Source organism: Alligator mississippiensis, chromosome 8 (assembly GCF_030867095.1).
Source record: "Alligator mississippiensis isolate rAllMis1 chromosome 8, rAllMis1, whole genome shotgun sequence".
NCBI classification, from domain to species: Eukaryota; Metazoa; Chordata; order Crocodylia; family Alligatoridae; genus Alligator; species Alligator mississippiensis.
The window spans coordinates 41,198,958-41,217,797 of NC_081831.1; the positions used below are offsets into that span (position 1 = coordinate 41,198,958).

Here is an 18,840-nt window from a genome sequence, read left to right on the forward strand (position 1 = left end):
TATTATCTAAAGTGAATTAATGTATGTGTAGGTGCACCCAGTGAGTCTTGTAATTGCTTCACCAGGTCTTATACCTGACCTGCAGCACCTAAGGGAACCTATACATGAGTGCAGAGGCTGCTCCAGCATGCTGGAATTCCAGCCCATTGTGGCAATTACTGCACTTCAGCAGCCTCCTGCATCTCATATATCAGCTTCCCCAAGTTTAAAAATGGTGGTGGGGGCACTTCAACTAAACTTGTCAAATGAGCTTTACCTCAAGCAACCCCACCACCATTTTTAAGTGAGGGGATGCTGACGCACAACATGCAGCGCCGCTTTAACTAAAGCAGCTCAGGGTTCATTGAGGGCAGGTACTGCCTGACTAACCTGGTTTCTTTTTATGATCAGGTCACAAAATCCCTGGATGAGGGTGTCAGGGTGGATCTTCCTGGACTGTAAGAAGGCCTTTGACACGGTTTCCCACCACATTCTCTTAAAAAAACTAGGTGACTGTGGCATTGATGCCTACACAGTCAGATGGGTGGCAAATTGGCTAGATGGTCACACCCAGAGAGTGGTGGTAGATGGGTCATTTTCAACCTGGAGGGATGTGGGCAGTGGAGTCCCCCAGGGCTTGGTCCTGGGGTGTGCACTGTTCAACATCTTTATCAGTGATCTGAATGTGGGTGTGGAATGGACACTGTCCAAATTCACTGACGACACTGAGTTGTGGGGCAAGGTGGGCACACTGGAGGAGAGGGACAGAATCCAGCTAGATCTAGACAGGTTACAGAGGTGGGCAGATGAGAATAGGATGAAATTCAACGCAGACAAGTGCAAGGTACTGCATCTAGGGAGAAGGAACCAGCAACACACCTATAGGCTGGGAAACACCCTTCTTGTTAACACAGTGGCAGAAAGGGATCTTGGGATCATTGTTCACTCCAGGATGAACATGAGCTGCCAGTGCAAGGAAGCAGTCAGTAAGGCCAACTGCACCTTGTCGTGCATCTACAGATACATCACAAGCAGGTTCAGGGAGGTGATCCTTCCCTCTATGTGGCATTGGTCAGGCCACAGTTGGAGTACTACATCCAGTTCTGGGTGCTGCACTTCAAGAGGGATGTGGCTAGCATTGAGAGGGTCCAGAGGAGGGCCACACACATGGTGAAGGGGGTAGCAAGGCAGGCCCTATGAAGAGAGGCTAAAGGGCCTGAACCTATTCAGCCTCTACAAGAGAAGGCTGAGAGCAGAGCCAGTGGCCATTTACAAACTCACCAGGGGGACCAGCGGAAATTGGGGGAGGCTCTGTTCCCCTGGGCACCACATGGGGTTACTAGGAATAACGGCCACAAATTGTTAGAGAGAAGGTTCAGGCTGGACATCAGGAGACATGGCTTTGCAGTTAGGGCTGCCAGGGTCTGGAATGGGCTCCTAAGTGAGGTGGTACTCTCTCCTACCTTGTGGGCCTTCAAGAGGAAGCTGGACAGATATTTGGCTGGGGTGATATGACTGGGACAGGGGGTCGGACCTGATGATCTGTTTAGGTCCCTTCCAACCCAAAACTCTATGATACTATCATGCTAATTAAAGTGCCAACCCCTTACCCCAGAGCACATGTAAAAGTGCCATAATATTTCACCTTCTGCCCTTACAATTAAGGCTGTGTGAAATTTCACCAGCTGTTTCATTTCAACACTGTTTCAAGTTCATTTCCAGCTTGAAACAGTGAAATTGAAATGAAACAGAGGGCTTTGAAATAACCTTGAAATGAAACAAGGCCAATTTCGAGTTTCAAAAGTTTCAAAACATTTCAAGTTTCAAAGCTGAAGCTGGGCTTGCCTGCAGGGAAACAGAAAGTAAGGAGAGGGAGGGGGAAGAGGGGGGAAGGACTGTTCTCATTATTGACTGTGTAGCTTGCCAGTGAGTGTCATCCTTCCCTGAGGTCCCTTCCAATCCCAGTTCTCTGGGAGAGGGATGCAAAAACAGCATAAAAGGCAGCATTGTTTGAACTGCCCTACATTCTGCATTGGAGTCTGTCACACCGTGAGTTGGCACTATAGGTTTGGCTCCTCCCCCAAGGTCAGGGTTCTCTCAACTCTCCTGCCATGTCTTGATTGTGTATATAAGAAGGAGGGTGTTCAGTGGTGTCTTTCTTTCCCCTTTTGTCCTGGGACGGGGTACTCATGGGTGTGTTGTGGTGTTCCTCGGGGCTCCACCTCCCCTCCACCCCATCCACACACCAACCATTTGGGTATGCAGGTTTGCATCCTGACGTGATGTCTACCCCTTAACTATGGGGTCCAACATAGATGGCAATGCTCCGGTTTGTCGGTTAGATGAAGATTTGCTCCGGTAGCCTGGACCCCCTATCCTCAGGGTCTGAGCCTCAGATGACGGGCGTCCTCTCTGAAAGGAGGACCTACCTGGTTTTCTTTAATGAGAAGAGACTGGAAACAATCCGTCCCCAGCTTGCTGCCAGCCACTGCTCCCGCTCAACCGCTGCGGGGCCATGCCTATGGAGTCTCCGCTCCTGGAGTCTGGAGCTCCCCTCCAACCAGCGATTTCCTGGTTGGCTTCTCCCCCCATGCCAGCTTCCGGTGGTGTTTTTAAACTTCCCATGGTGGCAGTGTCGGCTGCTGCAGTCAGCTGGCTGCAGCCCCACCTGGGAAGCAGCTGCTTGAAGAGCCAGTGGAATGCCGGCTCGCACAGCTCCTGCTCCATCCCTACCTGTCCAGATGGTAAGTTTCCCGGGGTGCAGGGGGGCTGTCTTTTCCCCTTCAGAAACTCTGGGTGTTGTCCTCAGTGTTCCCGGTGCCTGTGGGGGCTTCTTGCCACTACAGACCTCCCCACTTAAGCTGCCTTGAGGTGTCTTGATATCTTGCTGTGCATCCTGAGTTGTCTGGTGCTGCATCCCGTGTACTTGGTGCAGCTACTCAGCTGGCTCATCCAGACTGATGTATCTGGAGAGGAAATCCACCACAAGGTTATCTTTACTGGGGTGATGCATGACTGCGAACTTAAGAGGTTGCAGAGCAAGTGCCCAGTGGGTTATACGAGTGTTCTCTATATGGGTTTTGTTTAGCCACTGAACTGGGGCATGATCCATTACTACTAGGAACTCCCAGCCCATCAGATAGTATTTAAAATATTCTACCACCCAGCATATAGCTAGGCACTCCTTTTCTATTGAGAATTGCGTAGACTCTTGAGGAGTATCCCACAAAGTGAATAATAGTGGGGTTAATACTGTGTCCCACCTAATGGGTCTTCTTGTGCGCATCTCCTGAGCATCCTCTTGATGGTCTCGTTGAGTCTTTCTACTAACCCATTGGTCTGGAGGTGATAAACTTCAGATGGTTGATGCCCAGGGTGCTGCATAGTGCTTTCATTACTCCCGAAACAAAGTTAGTCCCCTGGTTGGTTAGTATTTCATGGGGGATTCCCACGTGAGCCGTCCACTTTAACAGCTCTTCAGCCACTCAAGTAGTCGTGATTGACCTAAGTGGAACTGCTTCTGGAAAATGTGTTGCATAGTTCACCAAGACTAATACATATTGGTACCCCCCATGAGACTTTGGCAGGGGTCCCATGATATCCAGCACTATGTGGGAGAAGGGCATCTCAATCACCAGCATGGGTTGCAAGGGGGCCCTCTGAGGCCTCCACTTCTGGGATCTCTGACACCTGGGACATGCCGCAGCCCAACTATCCACATCATCTTGCAGCCGGGGCCAGAAGAAATCATGGACCAGTCTTGCCCTGGTCTTGTTCCACCCTAGATGGCCCCCTAATAGGGAGTTGTGTGCCAGCCTCCAAATTTGCTGGCAGAATGGGGCCAGGACCAGCAGCTGGCATCTGTCTGCAATCCCCTGACCCCTCTGGATCCGATACAGCAGACCCCCTGTTACCTCATAATAGGAGGCACTCCTGGACGTCCCTTCTCCTGGGTCCTCGGTCACCAACTTGCAGTTCCAGATGTTCCTGCAGTGCTTGACGAAATTGCACTGCACTGGTCACCTGATCCATATCTATACCGCCCTGCACAAGTTCATCCTGCTGGGAGGATGTTTCCCCTGCCCAGCCCTCGCCTCTGTGTAATTGCTTCCTTTCTTCTTCTGTTGCTCTTACTCATTCTAGCACCGTGTAAATAGGTCCCCATTCTTGGCCCAGGACTATTTCACATGCCAACACCAGGGTCAGTCCGACCCTTAGTTCTCCTTGAAACTCTGTTACTCTCAACAGGAGATAGCAACTCTGGAAGTGCATTTCACCACCCAAGATGCAGGTCATAACCAGGGGTCTGGCCTCCCTCACACCTGCTTTCAGCGCTAGATCTGCTCAGAGTAAGGACTGTGAATACCCTGTGTCCAGGGTAGCTCATACCTCCCAGCCGCTGATCAAGGCCATCACTACTGGTCATTCCCAGCCTTCCTCCTGTAGTGCTGCACGAAAACTACAATCCATGGATCCGCCCCATTTGGCTTCCCTTGACTTATCTCTAGGGCTGGGAGGTGGAACCAAGCCTCGACTTAACTCACAGAAGCCCAGCCCGCACTCCCTTGCAATACGGCCGGTCCGGCCACAATGATAGCAGACAACACCCCTCGCTGTCCCCTTCTGGGGCGCTATCCTTTTCTCCTCTTCCTGGGTCATGCCCCCAGTCAGGGCCTGGAAGCCTTGTCTGTGACTACGCTCATTCTCTGAGATGGAGAAAGCCTCAGTGAGGTGGAGGGCCACTTCGCTGTTCCATGGTTGGTGTCATCTCACCCATATCTGGGTGTCTTCCTCTAGGTCCCAAAGGAATTGTTCCAGAAGAACCTGGTCTATGACCCTATCTCAGTCATACTGGTTCATGGGGAGCCACTTATTCAATGTGTCTTGTAGGTACTGGAGTAAGCTGTGAGGCCTCTTGATGTCTTTTGCCTTCCATGCTCAGAAGGCCTATCTATAGCTCTTGGGTGAAATCTCAATCCTGTATAGGATTGCTGCCTTCACTGTGTTGTAATTGCCTGGGCCTTGTCCACCACTAGGGCACCCAACTGATGAGCCTACTGAGTATGGTCCAACCCCATCTGTAGGGCTGTCCAACTGAACACCTAAATGTAGGCTTCGGGGTCATCATCACATGTCATCCACGGCATCTTGAACAAGGCTGCATTCCACTGCATCCATTCTTGTTGGTGGGTGCCCTGTAGCTGCTGTATTCTAGCACTTGTCCGATCACCTGGATGGCTTATATCAGAAGTTTGGTGTGGGCTACAGGCAGCAGCTGCATGGTTGACTCTGCCCAGGTTGGGATCACTGATCCACTACAGTGGGAGCCAAGTTCCCGACCAATGCACCACCATCATGCTGTGAGTTGGCACTATAGATCTGGCTCCTTCCCCAAGGTCGGGGTTCCCTCAACTTTTCTGCCACGTCTTGATGGTGTATATAAGAAGGAGGAGGTTCTGTGGTCTTTCTTTCCCCTTTTGTCCTGGGACGGGGTACTCATGGGTGAGTTGTGGTGTTCCTCAGGGCTCCACCTCCCCTACACCTCATCCACATGCCAACCATTTGGGTATGCAGGTCTGCACCCTGACATGATGTCTACCCCTTGACTGTGGGGTCCAGTGTAGATGGCAATGTTCCAGTTTGTCATCTGGATGAAGATTTGCTCCAATAGCTCCCACCCCCTATCCTCAGGATCTGAGCCTCGAATGACAGGCGTCCTCTCTGAGAGGAGCACCTACCTGGTGTTCTTTAATGAGAAGAAGTAGGGAACAATCCATCCCCAGCTTGCTGCCAGCCACTGCTCCTGCTCAACTGCCACGTGGCTGTGCCTACAGAGTCTCTGCTTCTGGAGCCTGGAGCTCCCCTTCAACTAGCGCTCTCCTGGCCAGCTTCTCCCCCCATGTCAGCTTCTGGCAGGGTTTTTAAACTTCCTGTGGTGGTTCCATCAGCTGCTGCAATCAGCTAGCCACCACCCCTCCTGGGAAGCAGCTGTTTGAAGAGCTAGTGGAATGCTCTGTCCCCACCTGTCCGTATGGTTAGTTTCCCAAAGTGTGGGAGGATCTCTTTTCCCCTTCAAAAACTCCAGGGGTTGTCCCTGGTATTCCCAGTGCCTGCTTGGGCTTCTCACCACCACAGTATCACTTACTGAGCTGTATGTTCCAGCAGCTCAGCATCAGACAACTACGGCTAACAGCACTTATCTTGTAAAGGATTCCCTACTTGCTAGCCTAGCAAGAGGGATTTCAGAATACCTTTTTCTTCTAGACAATTTTATTTTATTATTATATTCATTGATGTATTCTTTTTTTAATGTTATACTTATATTGGATAGGGTTACTATTGAATGTAATGTATATAGGAAGGGAAATACATTTCAATTTTATTTCTATACATTTAAAGATTTGCAGCATACATCCTACATTATAGAACATATATAGGAAGAAAAATTTATTTATATTTGTTTTTATACATTTATTCTTTGCACCACACCTACACTTTTTAATTTATATAGGGAGAAAGATATATTTATATTGGTTTTCACTGCACCACACCTATGTTATTGAATTTATATAGGGAGAAAGTGCTATTTTTATCAGTTTCATACATTTCTTTAATGCACCATAACTTCATTTTTAAATTTATATAGGACTGCAAAAACATTTATATATTTGTAGAAAAGGAAGACATGAAACACATCATAAAGCGTGGTGGAAAGGCAGGTGCCTATCCTTCATGGAGGGACGGAGAATGGGGTAGAAGAAGAGCTGTAAGTCCCCCCAACACACACCAAACTGAGACTCAGCCTCTTTCCTCCAGCTAGATGGGATGAGGCTCCTACAAACAGCAAAGAGAGGGGAACAGTGCCACTGCCACTGCCTGTGCCCGAGACTGCATCCCCTCCATGAGCACCAGCCATAATCCACCACCACCACCATGATGACAACAACAAGCAGCAGCACAAGCACCAGCACCAGCATGGCAGCCTACTCCACCCCTATTTCACTTCCCATGCTGAGCCCTCCAGTGCCAGAGGATGAGCTGGCACTGGATCTGGATCTCAGTTCCCCAGCAAGGGAAATTCTAGGGAAGGAAGGAGAATCATTTGATTTTGTGCTCAACACCCCTCAAGTTTCCCCTAGAGCCAAGTCTCTTTCCCCAAAAGGCACTTCAGAGGAGGTTGACGTACAGGTGGAGGCAAGTGGCTCAGCTGAGTCTGCCCCTCCTCTTGCTGTGTCTGCCTTCTGATGAGGAGGAAAATGCAGCAGCATCCACACATGAACCCACACCCCAGAAGCAAGTGACTAGTGTGGTCTGGGATCATTTTTATCTGGCAGGTGATCCCACATACACTATCTGCCTGGACTACCGATCAAAAACCAGCCAGGGCAAGGGAACAAAACATATGAGCACCATGGGGATTGCTGATGCATCTCTGCAGGCACCACCCCCTTGCCCTTGCTCCTCCTCAGCCTGGCACCAGTGGGAGTGTGTCCATCAAAATGTCAAAATGGAACAGTGCCATTTTGCACAGCCCTACTTACAATCATTCCAATGCACCTCAGTGCTGGCCTGTGTTTGTAATTTAACCAGAACAATAGGATCCCATTCATAATCACAGTCTGAGCATTACCACAATAAAAATACTGAACGGCAATAATCATAGAAATGGATAATCTATTACCATTGTACCTGGAGCATATGGCACTGGAGAGGCATGAAAAACATTCTATGGAAGACGTTGCATATCACTCACTCTGTGGTATCCCTTGCCCATTTTTCAGATGGTTATCCAAGAGAAGAGATCATCTACCGCTGGAGACGTTACTCTATTGAGGTCTCTGATCAACGCACCTGGAGGCTTTACCAGTTTGACTTCACAGGCCTGAGGAACACATCAGAAGTTCTCAGAACTGGAGCTGGTAAGGCACACTCATCTGAAAGAATCACTACCATGTTACGGAGAGGGGTAGAGGGTCCTCTGCACATCTTGGGAGGCCACATGCATGTAGGAGGTCTACAGGGGAAGGGGGTACAGTAGGAAACAGAAAGTGGAGAAGGTGCAGGTAGATACAACCTCAAGTATGATTCTTCAGGGAGTGAGAGAGCGAATACGAGAGTGCCCAGGGAAGGGCAGCACAGATACAGGATGTCCTTCGACCTTAATAGCGGGAGGTAAGAATGGAAACATGGGCTTCCCACAGGGAGCCTAAAAATGAAAAAAACATTAAAAAAATGCCTATTTAGAAACAGTAAGGCAGGAGGGAAATTGGATGAAAGCAGTAGCAGGGGTCAGCAGGGAAGGCAGCAAGGGTGTGACTGAGAAGTGGATTAGTGGAATTATAGGTAGAGTTTTGTCCCAGAAGAGCTTCTATTTCTCAGCCTCATGGGATAGAAATGTCCTGTTTGTGCCCATAGCTGATCATGTGTCATGATGCCAGCCCATTTCCAGGAGTCTACATGGCAGTTTAACAGGTGCAACATTATGCAGAAGCGGCTTGCAGTCATGGTGCAGCTGGCAGAACATCCTGAGGCTGCACTCAGGATCTGTCCAATAGCCTGTCCATGTTGGTGACCTGGTATTGACACAACCTTTTCAGTGGCATGCAGTCAACATGGGCAGATAAAGCCAGAGTTGGATATGATATACAAATTCCCATGTTCCACTGTGCTGGAACACCTTACTTCAAAAACCTGCAGCTACATATATGGTTGCTAGATTTTCAGTGATAATAACACTGGAAAAGAGAAATTATTCAGCCCCTGTACCTCTGCAGTAGTTTTACTGATACCATTAGTAGATTGAGACTATCTGAATTCCCCTTCTCCAATCACTACCTTTGATAACCTCATCAGGGTACTAGGAACTTTCTATCATCCACAAACTGTAGCTCTGTAAACTTGGCTTTCCCTAGTTAGATTCACAGATCTGATCTATTTTGTTTTCAGTACTTGTATCCACTATGTTTAGAACAGCAGATTTTAGCGCTGCTTTGGCTTCCCTCCCTTTTTGGAGCAAGCTTTTACTTTCTCAGCAAATGACATGAGACTCCTGTCTGGCTGGAGAAAACAACTATAAATGGAAAAAATTAAATTGGTGGGGGGAAAAACCTGACCCTGTCTATGACATGGGAATATTAGCCATGTGAAGAAATTGTCCCAAATGGGTTAATTACTATCTGCAAGAGGGCTGCTGCCATATTGGGATGTGTTAAATCATGAAAGAGGCAGCATCAAGGTATCAGTTGGTATATGGGGGAGCTAAGTTAATCCTGCCATGAAAGAGAAGTGAATTCTACTGTTATCCATTATACATTCATTTCAGAGGTCTTTTCATTTAGGAGATCCGAGCATACCAGCCATCAGAGAGCATTCACTTCATTGGAAAGGAGGGAACCAGTTATGATTATGAGGGAGGTTGCTGTACAATCTGGGGTCATGGTTTCATAGTTTCATAGTTGGTAGGGTCAGAAGGGACCTGAGCAGATCATCAAGTCTGACCCCCTGCCATGGCAGGAAAGAATGCTGGGGTCAGATGACCCTGGCTAGGTGATTATCTAGCCTCCTTTTGAAGACCCCCAGGGTAGGAGTGAGCACCACTTCCCTTGGAAGTTGGTTCCAGATCCTAGTCACCCTGAATGTGAAGTAGTGCTTCCTGATGTCTAGCCTGAACCTACTCTCTTTTCACTTGTGGCCATTATTCCTAGTTACTCCTAGTAGTGCTCAGGGAACCAGGGACTCTCCCATTCCCTGCAGGTCCCCCCTGGTAAGCTTATAGACAGCCACCAGATCCCTTCTCAGCCTTCTCTTGTGGAGGCTGAACAGTTTCAGGTCCTGTAGCCTCTCTTTGTAGGGTCTGCCTTGCTGCCCTCTGACCATGCAAGTGGCCCTCCTCTGGACCCTCTCAGTGCTGTCCACATCCCTCCTGAAGTGCGGCATCCAGAACTAGATGCAGTACTCCAACTGCGGCCTGATCAATGTTGCATAGAGGGGAAGGATCACCTGCTTGGACCTGCTCGTGATGCATCTGTGGATGCATGACAAGGTGCGGTTAGCCTTCCTGACCACATCCCAACATTGTTGGCCCATGTTCATCTTGGAATCAATAATGACTCCAATATCCTTTTCTGCCTCTGTGCTGACAAGAAGGGAGTTCCCCAGCCTGTAGGTATGCTGCTGGTTCTTTCTCTCTAGGTGCAGTACCTTGCACTTGTCAGTATTGAATCCCATCCTATTCTTATCCGCCCACCCCTGTAACCGGTCCAGATCTAGTTGTAGCCTGTCCCTCCCTTCTATCATACCCACCTCTCCCCACATCTTAGTGTCATCTGTGAATTTGAACAAGGTGCTTTTCACCCCCTTGTCCAAGTTGCAGTTTAAGATGATGAACAGCGACCTGGGGGACCCCACTGCCCACATCCCTCCAGGTCAAAAATGACCCGTCCACCACTACCCTCTGGGTGCGGCCCTCTAGCCAATTTGTGACCCATCTGACTGTGTAGGCATCAATGCCATAGTCACCTAATTTTTTAATGAGAATGAGGTGAGAGACAGTGTTGAAGGCCTTCCTAAAGTCCAAAAAGACTACATCCACTGCGACACCTGCATCTAAGGATTTTGTGACCTGGTCATAAAAGGCAACCAGGTTGGTCTGATGGCACCTGCCCCTAATGAACCCGTGTTGGTTGAAAAATCAGTTGCAGATATATGCAGACAAGACACTGTCAATACTACTAATCTTATCTCTACAGCCACTAAAACTTCCTCTCCCCCACCAAACAAGCAAGGTAAAATTTTCAAATGTTTCTTATATACTGTTACAAGTCAAGAGAAACAGAACCACTGAAACATACCTCTTTTGCCATCTATTTTCCCTGTTATATCAACTGGCTAAGGAGCAATGAACATGTGTTAGAACATCAAAAAGAACTGCCCTTTGCCAACAGTTCACGGTTAATAAAGATTAGAAGCCAAAGTTAGCAGCTTACCAGAGAGTGCATGTAGAGTAAAGCAAGGGCTGAGCAGCTCAGAATCAAACTGAACTGACAGACAAAGGAGATTTCTGCCTATGAAATCAAAAAAGAGCCAGACCCCCAGGCAGATGCACAAGGTCAGTCTGATGGCTACATTCAAGATGACAGCAATGGACCAATGATAGGCACCTGCAGACCAATAATGGCACTGATAGGCACCTGCAGAATGGATATGAGAATCCCAGTGGACAGGTCCCTTGCTACAGAAATAACAAGAAGGGGGGGATGTTAAATCATATCAGGCAGACAAGACTGAGCCCTAAATTACATGGATTTCATTCTGTTATTACCTACTCATTCTCATTACGTGCCTTCCCATGCCAGGAGCAGCAATCTGTTCTTCACACCACCTCCCTCTAGCCCACACTGAGAAGGGTTAGCTCTGTAGGTCTGTTATGTGTAGGTGAGCACTGAAACAAGGCTCTGGGTCATCTCCTTATTCCAAAGGAAAGGCTAGTCCAATGGCCTTCACTTCTCTGATGTGCTCCATCAAGTCAATCTAACATTTTTTGTTCCAAGTTCCTATGGGTAACTTCACAAATGGCTCTACTTTTCTACCTGGAATGCAATACTAATGGCTCAAATGCCTACTGCTTTACTCCATTATAATTCATTAAAATCAAATAAATCTTTCCCCGATTAAAGAGCAAGTGAAAGGGAAGGAAGATCTGTCCCATTACCCATAAAGTTGCTTCTACAGCATTGGGATGAATCTTCAGAAATAGAATAAAATGTAGACCTTATCCAGAATTATCCAGTAAGCAGAAGAGAAGATCCAGAGCTGAAGTTTAGGAAAGGGGGACATAGGGAATGTTTGGTGGGAAATCCTAAGCTCTGGAAATTCAGACTGGCTAGTTCCAGCCAAGGCCTGGGCCCTGATGAGCTCTAGATTGTCCTTATGAGGTACCAACCTGTATTGCCTCTGTAGGGATCTTAGACATCTAACCTCATCATTCAGAGTTGACTCCCTGGGGCATAGTACCTTTTTTGCGGATATGCTGAAGTCTAAATAGATGCATCTATAAGATGCTGCCCTTAGTCTCATCTTGCTTTGGAATGAGAATAAACATATTGCAAATGGTGAGGAACTGAGGTGCTGTTGCAATGCAGTGTTGTAGGGATGATAAACAACAGGAGTAAAGAGACTTTGGCCAAACAAAATCATATTACTCTGACTTGTGTGCCTTTTTATGGCCTTCTCCTAGGTGAGTACATGGTGATGACTGTTTCCTTTGACCTGAGTAGGCGGATGGGCTATTTTGCCATTCAGACCTATATCCCGTGCATCTTGACAGTAGTTTTGTCCTGGGTTTCCTTCTGGATCAAGAGAGACTCCACACCGGCCAGAACTTCTCTAGGTAAGGCAGATGTTGCATATTATACCACCAGTGATTATTGTCTCATCAGGGTGCATGCAACCAGCTGGCAAGCAACAGTTTCCAAAGCATCTAAATAAGCTGAACAGGACTAATGAAAGCCAATATGATTTTTACTAGCCAATTGCCATCAAGAATGACCAGGGGTCTGGGGGGGGGGAAGGCAGTGACAGAGGCCCAGCCCCCCCACCCCAGTCCAGGCCCACCCCTGGCCCCACCATCATCACCGACACCAAGGCACGCCCACTCCTCTCCCCCCCACCCCTGCATCATACCCACTTGGGGACAAGAGGAGTGGGCTCAGGGCTGATGCAGGGGAGGGGGGTTAGGGAGGAGTGGGCCTGGGCCCAAATCAGGGAGAAGGCCCGCTCTTTCCCTCCCCCAGCTGCTGCTACGGCTACATCGAGCTGGGCCTGCTGTTCCCCTCCTCCCCCCACCGTGGCAGGCTGGCTTTTCCCCTGCTTGGGCCCGCCCTATGTTGCCCTCCCCACCCCACATTGGGCCCAGGCCCACTTGCCCCACCCCCACATTACCTGTTTCCATCAGCCAATCAGAGTGCAACTAAAGCATTATGGACAGACAGACAGACAGACTTAGACTTTTATAATATTAGAATGTTTGTTCCATCACTTAGGTGCTTTTGAAATTTTTACCCAGCATCCTGAGTGATATCATTCATCCCTCTGCCAGGTGTACTCTTGAGGCAGACCAATGAATCCAGGTGCACTTAAATAATCATCACCAAATGAAGCAGATCAGCTGTGCCAGGATGCAACCTGCAGGACAACAGGCAACATGTTCCCTGTTTGTAGAGAACTGTCTCAGGGAATCTCAAGGCTGTGCCTCTGTAAGCAAGGAAAGCTAGGGTTTCCCCACTTAGAGATGTACCCCAGAGCTTATCTTTGTATAAGCAGAGAAAGTTGAGGTTCTCCACTTCCAGAAATGAGCCCCAGGGAATCTTCAGAATGCATCTCTGTAAGTGGGGAAAGTCAGGCAGGTGCTTTCAGGGCTTTAGGAGTCTGATCCTTGAATAGGCTGTGCAGGATTGGAGCTCTCAAGCCCTGAATATACCTGCCCAGAACAGTTGGAGAGTGAAGGCAGCTCCAGGATGCCCTCACTTCTTGTACCATAAACTTAACAGACATCTGCTGCAATAGTGTCATAAAATTATTGCCATCTTTGTTGTAGCCATAAATTTGGGGATTTGTGGTATAACACATGGTATAAATCTGTTTGCTGTCCCTTTGTGCCTCCATAAAATTTTCTATGGCAGTACAAAAGCAACATCTATTTATACCCTAAGAGAGAAACCCTGGCATGTGCCCTCCTTCAGTGGTAGAAAAGCTGGTGACAGTAAAAAAGAACTGCCATTTACTACATCAAACCATTGGTCCATCTTGCCCAGTCTCCTGTGTCACAGTGGCAGAGAGTGGATGCTGAAAGGGAGAGTGAACTGGGTATGACCACGGCTTTTTCCACTGTTCCTCTCTCACTTGCAGCCTCCAGCATTTAAGGCCTAGGAAGTTTTGATTCAGAGGCTGTGCCCCTAACTCATGCTGAAAAGCTACTGCTGCACCTTTCCTCCAAGAATTTATCCAATCCTTTCTTGAATCTGGCTAAACTGTCAGCTTCCACATTATCTTGTGACAATAAGTTCCATCCACATTTTAATTACAGGGTGTGTGGAAAAGAACCTATTTTTTTAGATTTAAACTTACTACTTACTAGAGATGTAAAATTTCTGTACATTTTGAAGTTATGGGGAAAAAAAACATTTTTTTCTGGAAAAAAATGGAAATTTTGGGGGAAATTGAAATATACGCAATACTTATTTTCTTAGCACCCTTTACAGGTCTAAATTTACTTTGGTACTTTAAGAACATAAAATGTATTATGTATAACTTGATTAGCTCATAAAATCATCATGTTTGATATATTTATTAAATTTAAAAGTATAGTTTATTCAGACACAAATTACAAATTTACTAGTTGAATTTACTTTAAAATGTTTTAAATTTTTGTTACAAATGGAGCTACAAGCTGCTGAACTCTAAGGAACCTAGCATCTCTTAGTTTTTGCCAGTTTATGAGAAGCAGGCAAAAATTAACGTTGAAAATAGAAGAAATCATCAACATTATAGTAAAACAGAGAAAGTTATTATGTATTCTAGACTTAGTCTCCTCCACAGTGTCAAGCAGATACAGAAAGCACTCATTTTTAGAAAAAGAGCTGGAAAAAAAAAGGAAAAAAATACCAAGACTCATTGAATACAAATTTTGCTACATGAAACTTTGTCTAATCAGTTTCGTTTTCTGAGCTATCGCTATCAGGAGTTTCTGCTTCTTCTGATTCTTCATTTCATCGTTTTCATGGACTTCTGAAAACTGTAGGTTTGCCTGGATTGAGACAAGCTTCTCTACTCTTTCACATGTACATTTATTTCTTGATTTGGTGTGAGTATTTCCAAACATAGACCAGTTTCTTTCACATGCTACAGAAGATGGAGGAATCTGAAGCAGGCGAGAAGCAAGAGGAGTTAGAGGCTGTGTCCTGCAAAGGCCTTGCCACTATGTTGCAGGAGGGATGTGGTTGCCAGTATCCCAAACTGCATTCCTGGACTGAATACCTGAAGATGTTCTATATTCTGCAACATTTGAAAGTATCTTTCCAACATCAAGTCCTAAGTGTGTTGCTTGTTTTGTAATCCAGTCAAATGCAGTAGCAGACAGTTCTGCCTTTGAATCTTGGATCCATGAGATTTGCAGCAGCATGAAGTGATTGGCAACAAACATTCTTCCCATCTGTTAATAAAGTCTTTCACTTTTCTTTCTTATGTGCTTGTAAGTGGAGATATATTTAGGCTTTAGAATCTTCAGGGAGTTCTGCTGCTGAACCCAGAAGACATCCTCATCAAGTACAGTGTTCCTCACACTTCTGGATACTTTAAGATCCTCAATTATTACTATTTCTTGAAGAGCTTCTTTATTTTTAGTAAACTTTCAAATGAGATCACCACTCTACCCCATCTAGTTTTACTACAGAGTTTGTGTCACTATTTTATTCTTTGCATTTTTTCTTCCTGCTTCTTCTTAAAGACTACAGCTACAATATGAGTAGCTTTTACATGTTTTATAACTTATTTTGCTCTTCTATAGATCTTTTGCAGAGTGTCCAACTTCATGATTTCATTAAGAAGCAAGCTTAGCCCATGAGATGCACATCCTATTGCAGTAATATGTGGTTATTTATCCATTAGGATCTCCCATACTGTTTTCATGTTACTTGCATTGTCAGTCAGCAAAGCAAATACTTTACCACTCCCAATCTTCTGTAGGACTTCACATATTTTACTGCAGCTATACTTTGCAGTATGCCTGTTCTCTCCTGTTTCAATGCTTATGTAAAAAACTGGTTGAGGTGTTGTTATCATAAAGCTTATGATTCCTTCTCCCCACGCACTTGTCCATCCATCTGTAAGTACTGCAAGACACAGTGCTTCATTGATTTTTCCTTGCATAGATTGCATTACACGTTCATATTCTGACTCTAAAAGAGGCTTGCTCAAAGAATGCCTGCTTGGCAAACAGTATGATGGTCTTAGTAATTTAAAAGCTTCCTGCCACTATGCATTTTTAGTTATTGACAATGGTGTCCCAGAAGAATATATTGCTCTTGCAAGAGCTTGGTCATCTTTTTCCTGATCTTCAGGTGTCATCTTGTCTAGAAATGAAGCTATTGAGAGTCTTTTGTATACAGTTGGTTGCAATATTTGGTTACTTGAGGATGTTGATTGGGCAACCCTTTGTGATGCTGATGTTAAAGAAGAAGGAGGAGGAGGAGGAGGAAGACTTCTGGATCAAGAACATTGGAAATTGCTACTTGCACTTTCATCATCATGATCTACTTCCTCCTCTCTTACACCCATGAAGGATTTTTTAATATCTACCGGACACTTCTTACATACAAGGATGTGTTTTGTCATCCTAGTAGCATTTGGAAATGCATATTTCATTTGACAGTATTTGCAAATCACATTTTTTTTCTCTCATAATAACTTGCAGTGTGGAAATGTTTCCATATGCTAGAAGTTGGCTGCACCACTTTGCTGAGGGAGAAAAAAGAAAAATATAATTTAGTGGCTAGCTTGCATATATAAACATTAAGCTACAGCATGTACAAATTTAGTAATGGAGGCCTCCTCAGAGTTAACTGTGAACAACTGCCCTGCCCTGCAGGCCTCGCTTCACTGCTTAGGTTGGGTGATTTGTCACAAAACATCAGATTAGTAGGAATTCAATTATGAATTACATAGGTTATGAAAATATATGAATGCAGCTAAAATATAGCTTAATATACTGAATTCAGAGAAATTTAAACTCTTACCTTTCAATCAAGAAGTATATTTTCTTTCAGTTCCTTTGTGTTGCTCCTGTACTTCTGTGGATCTCAAGGTCACAGGGTCAGGAGGAGGCAGGCTCCTTCTAATTCCAAAACCTTTAGACTTGCTCTATCTCCTCTCCTGAGGCTTTTGAGCAAGCAAAGCAATAAGCTCCCTGTTTCTAATCTCTTCAGGAATGAATGGATGCTGCTGCCAGTATCCAGTTACAGTCCTTTGAGCCTAGTCAGAAGGACGGCAGCAGATCCATCAACCTCTAAATCAAAAGTCAACAATCGTGGAAGTCCACAAGCAAAGAAGGCACTGAATCTTTCTTCCTTCTCATGTAAAAATGGCAGTGCCCCCGGGGGGCAGAAATGCATCTTGAGAATTGTACTGTACTGCTTGTCCTCGGTGTACAGGAATTGTAATGATCTGATACTGTAGATAGTCTTACATAAAAGTCTTCCTATTACATAGTCATTAGAAAACATTTTGGGGAGTACAGGGTAGCAGTATATGAACACCTTGTCTTAAACATTTTATTCATCATTCTAAAAGAAAATATTTCATAAGAGATTTTTTTAATGTTTCCAAAAAAATTCAATTTTTCTAATTTTTCAGGGAAAAAAAAAAAGTCCTCAGGGAAAAAACAGGAAAAAGCTTTTTTTTCTGAATTGGTCTGGTTTTTTTCCAGGCCTTCACATCTCTACTACTTACTGGTTTCATTTTATGACTCCTAGTTCTTGTATTGTGAGAAATAGTAAATAAAAAAACTCTATTTACTTTTTCTGCATCATTTAGTATTTTGTAAACTCTTCTCATGTCCTGCCTTAAGTATCTCTTTTCTGAATTGAACATACCTAGCCTCTTTTATCTAGAAGGGTCCAAGACACTGGGCTTTTATGGGCTTGGGCTAATCCACTCATAGATGCACTGTACAAGTCTAGCAGAATGGTAAGAACGCTGTTCCTTGTCTAGGTTTGCACTCCATCCCTGGATGGCTTTCTCAGTGTGTATAAAAAATACTGCAACCCTTTAGTTAAGATCAAGGGTAACCTGTGTTTACTATCTCCTGATGTCTCATCTGTATGGGAATTCTCTCTTGCTCTAGCAGGAGGTAGTACTGAGAGATTTAATAGGTCTTTGCCATCTCTCCCTCCTCTAATCCTGTTTGAATGCATTGGCTCTATTTGTATTCTGCAATGAGCTCTGTCTCTTTTCTTGTTCTCCCCACCGGTCCCCACTGAATCATGTTCACCTTGATTGGCAGTAACAGCACCAGCTCTGTGAGGTCTCCTCTGACAATGGGCATATTGTCATTATCGGGCAGGGCTAATCTGATGCTCTCACAATTTCTACAATGCCCTCCCCTCCTCCATCAAAACAAATTTCCATGGTGACCACCTGAAAAGCAAGGAGGCAGCATGGAGAGTTTTATATCAATGTCAATGCAGGTGAAGGGAAATTGCATTCTAAGTATCCAAAGGAATAAATGGCAACAGGCTGTGTGTTATGTATGACTGAAAAGAGCATTGTTGCCAACTTGAAATACAGAAGCAGGTTTCCACAAATGGATTTGCCTTGGAGGGGGCTCTCTTTGTTGGTAGCCCAAAAAACAACTTAGGGATGTCAAAAGTAATGTGTTATCTTCACATTTATGTTATATTGCATAAAAATAATCCCCCCCCCCCAAAAAAAAAATTAAGCCAGATTCAGACAATATTAGAGAGAGTTAAAACAGGCTACTATCATTGGGATTGGAAAGATATGATATCACATCCCAATTACGAATGCAAATACAATGCTTAAATACATTGAAGCCAAAAATTGATCCTCACATGCATCCTGTCCAACATCCATATCTTCAGCTGAAACAAGGCAGGTAGGAATGAAGGTAATTTTGCCCTGACAAAACAGAAGCAGGACCACACTGAGCACTTGCTTCAGAAACCTCTTCTGTATGTTGTTCAGAAGACTGATCAATATAGAGCAAGTGAAACAATCTTCAGAAAAGGCAACATCCATTCATATGAATACACCTGTAAGAATTAGCCTCAAAGCACCCAATCCACACCT

At 45.4% G+C, this 18,840-nt stretch overlaps 1 protein-coding gene across 3 annotated transcripts in view; it reads left to right on the forward strand.

Annotated features, from left to right (window-relative positions):
* Positions 1-18,840, forward strand: part of LOC102572201 (gamma-aminobutyric acid receptor subunit gamma-4) — a 166,525-nt gene that overhangs the window by 111,313 nt on the left and 36,372 nt on the right. For 2 of the 3 annotated variants that reach the window (XM_006273801.4, XM_019487958.2), the window contains 2 exons: positions 7,761-7,898; positions 12,215-12,367. In XM_006273801.4, coding sequence (XP_006273863.1) covers positions 7,761-7,898; positions 12,215-12,367 — 291 coding nt within the window. Of the gene's footprint in view, positions 1-7,760; positions 7,899-12,214; positions 12,368-13,075; positions 17,549-18,840 lie in introns of those variants that run through there. The other variant, XM_019487959.2, reaches the window with a different exon arrangement.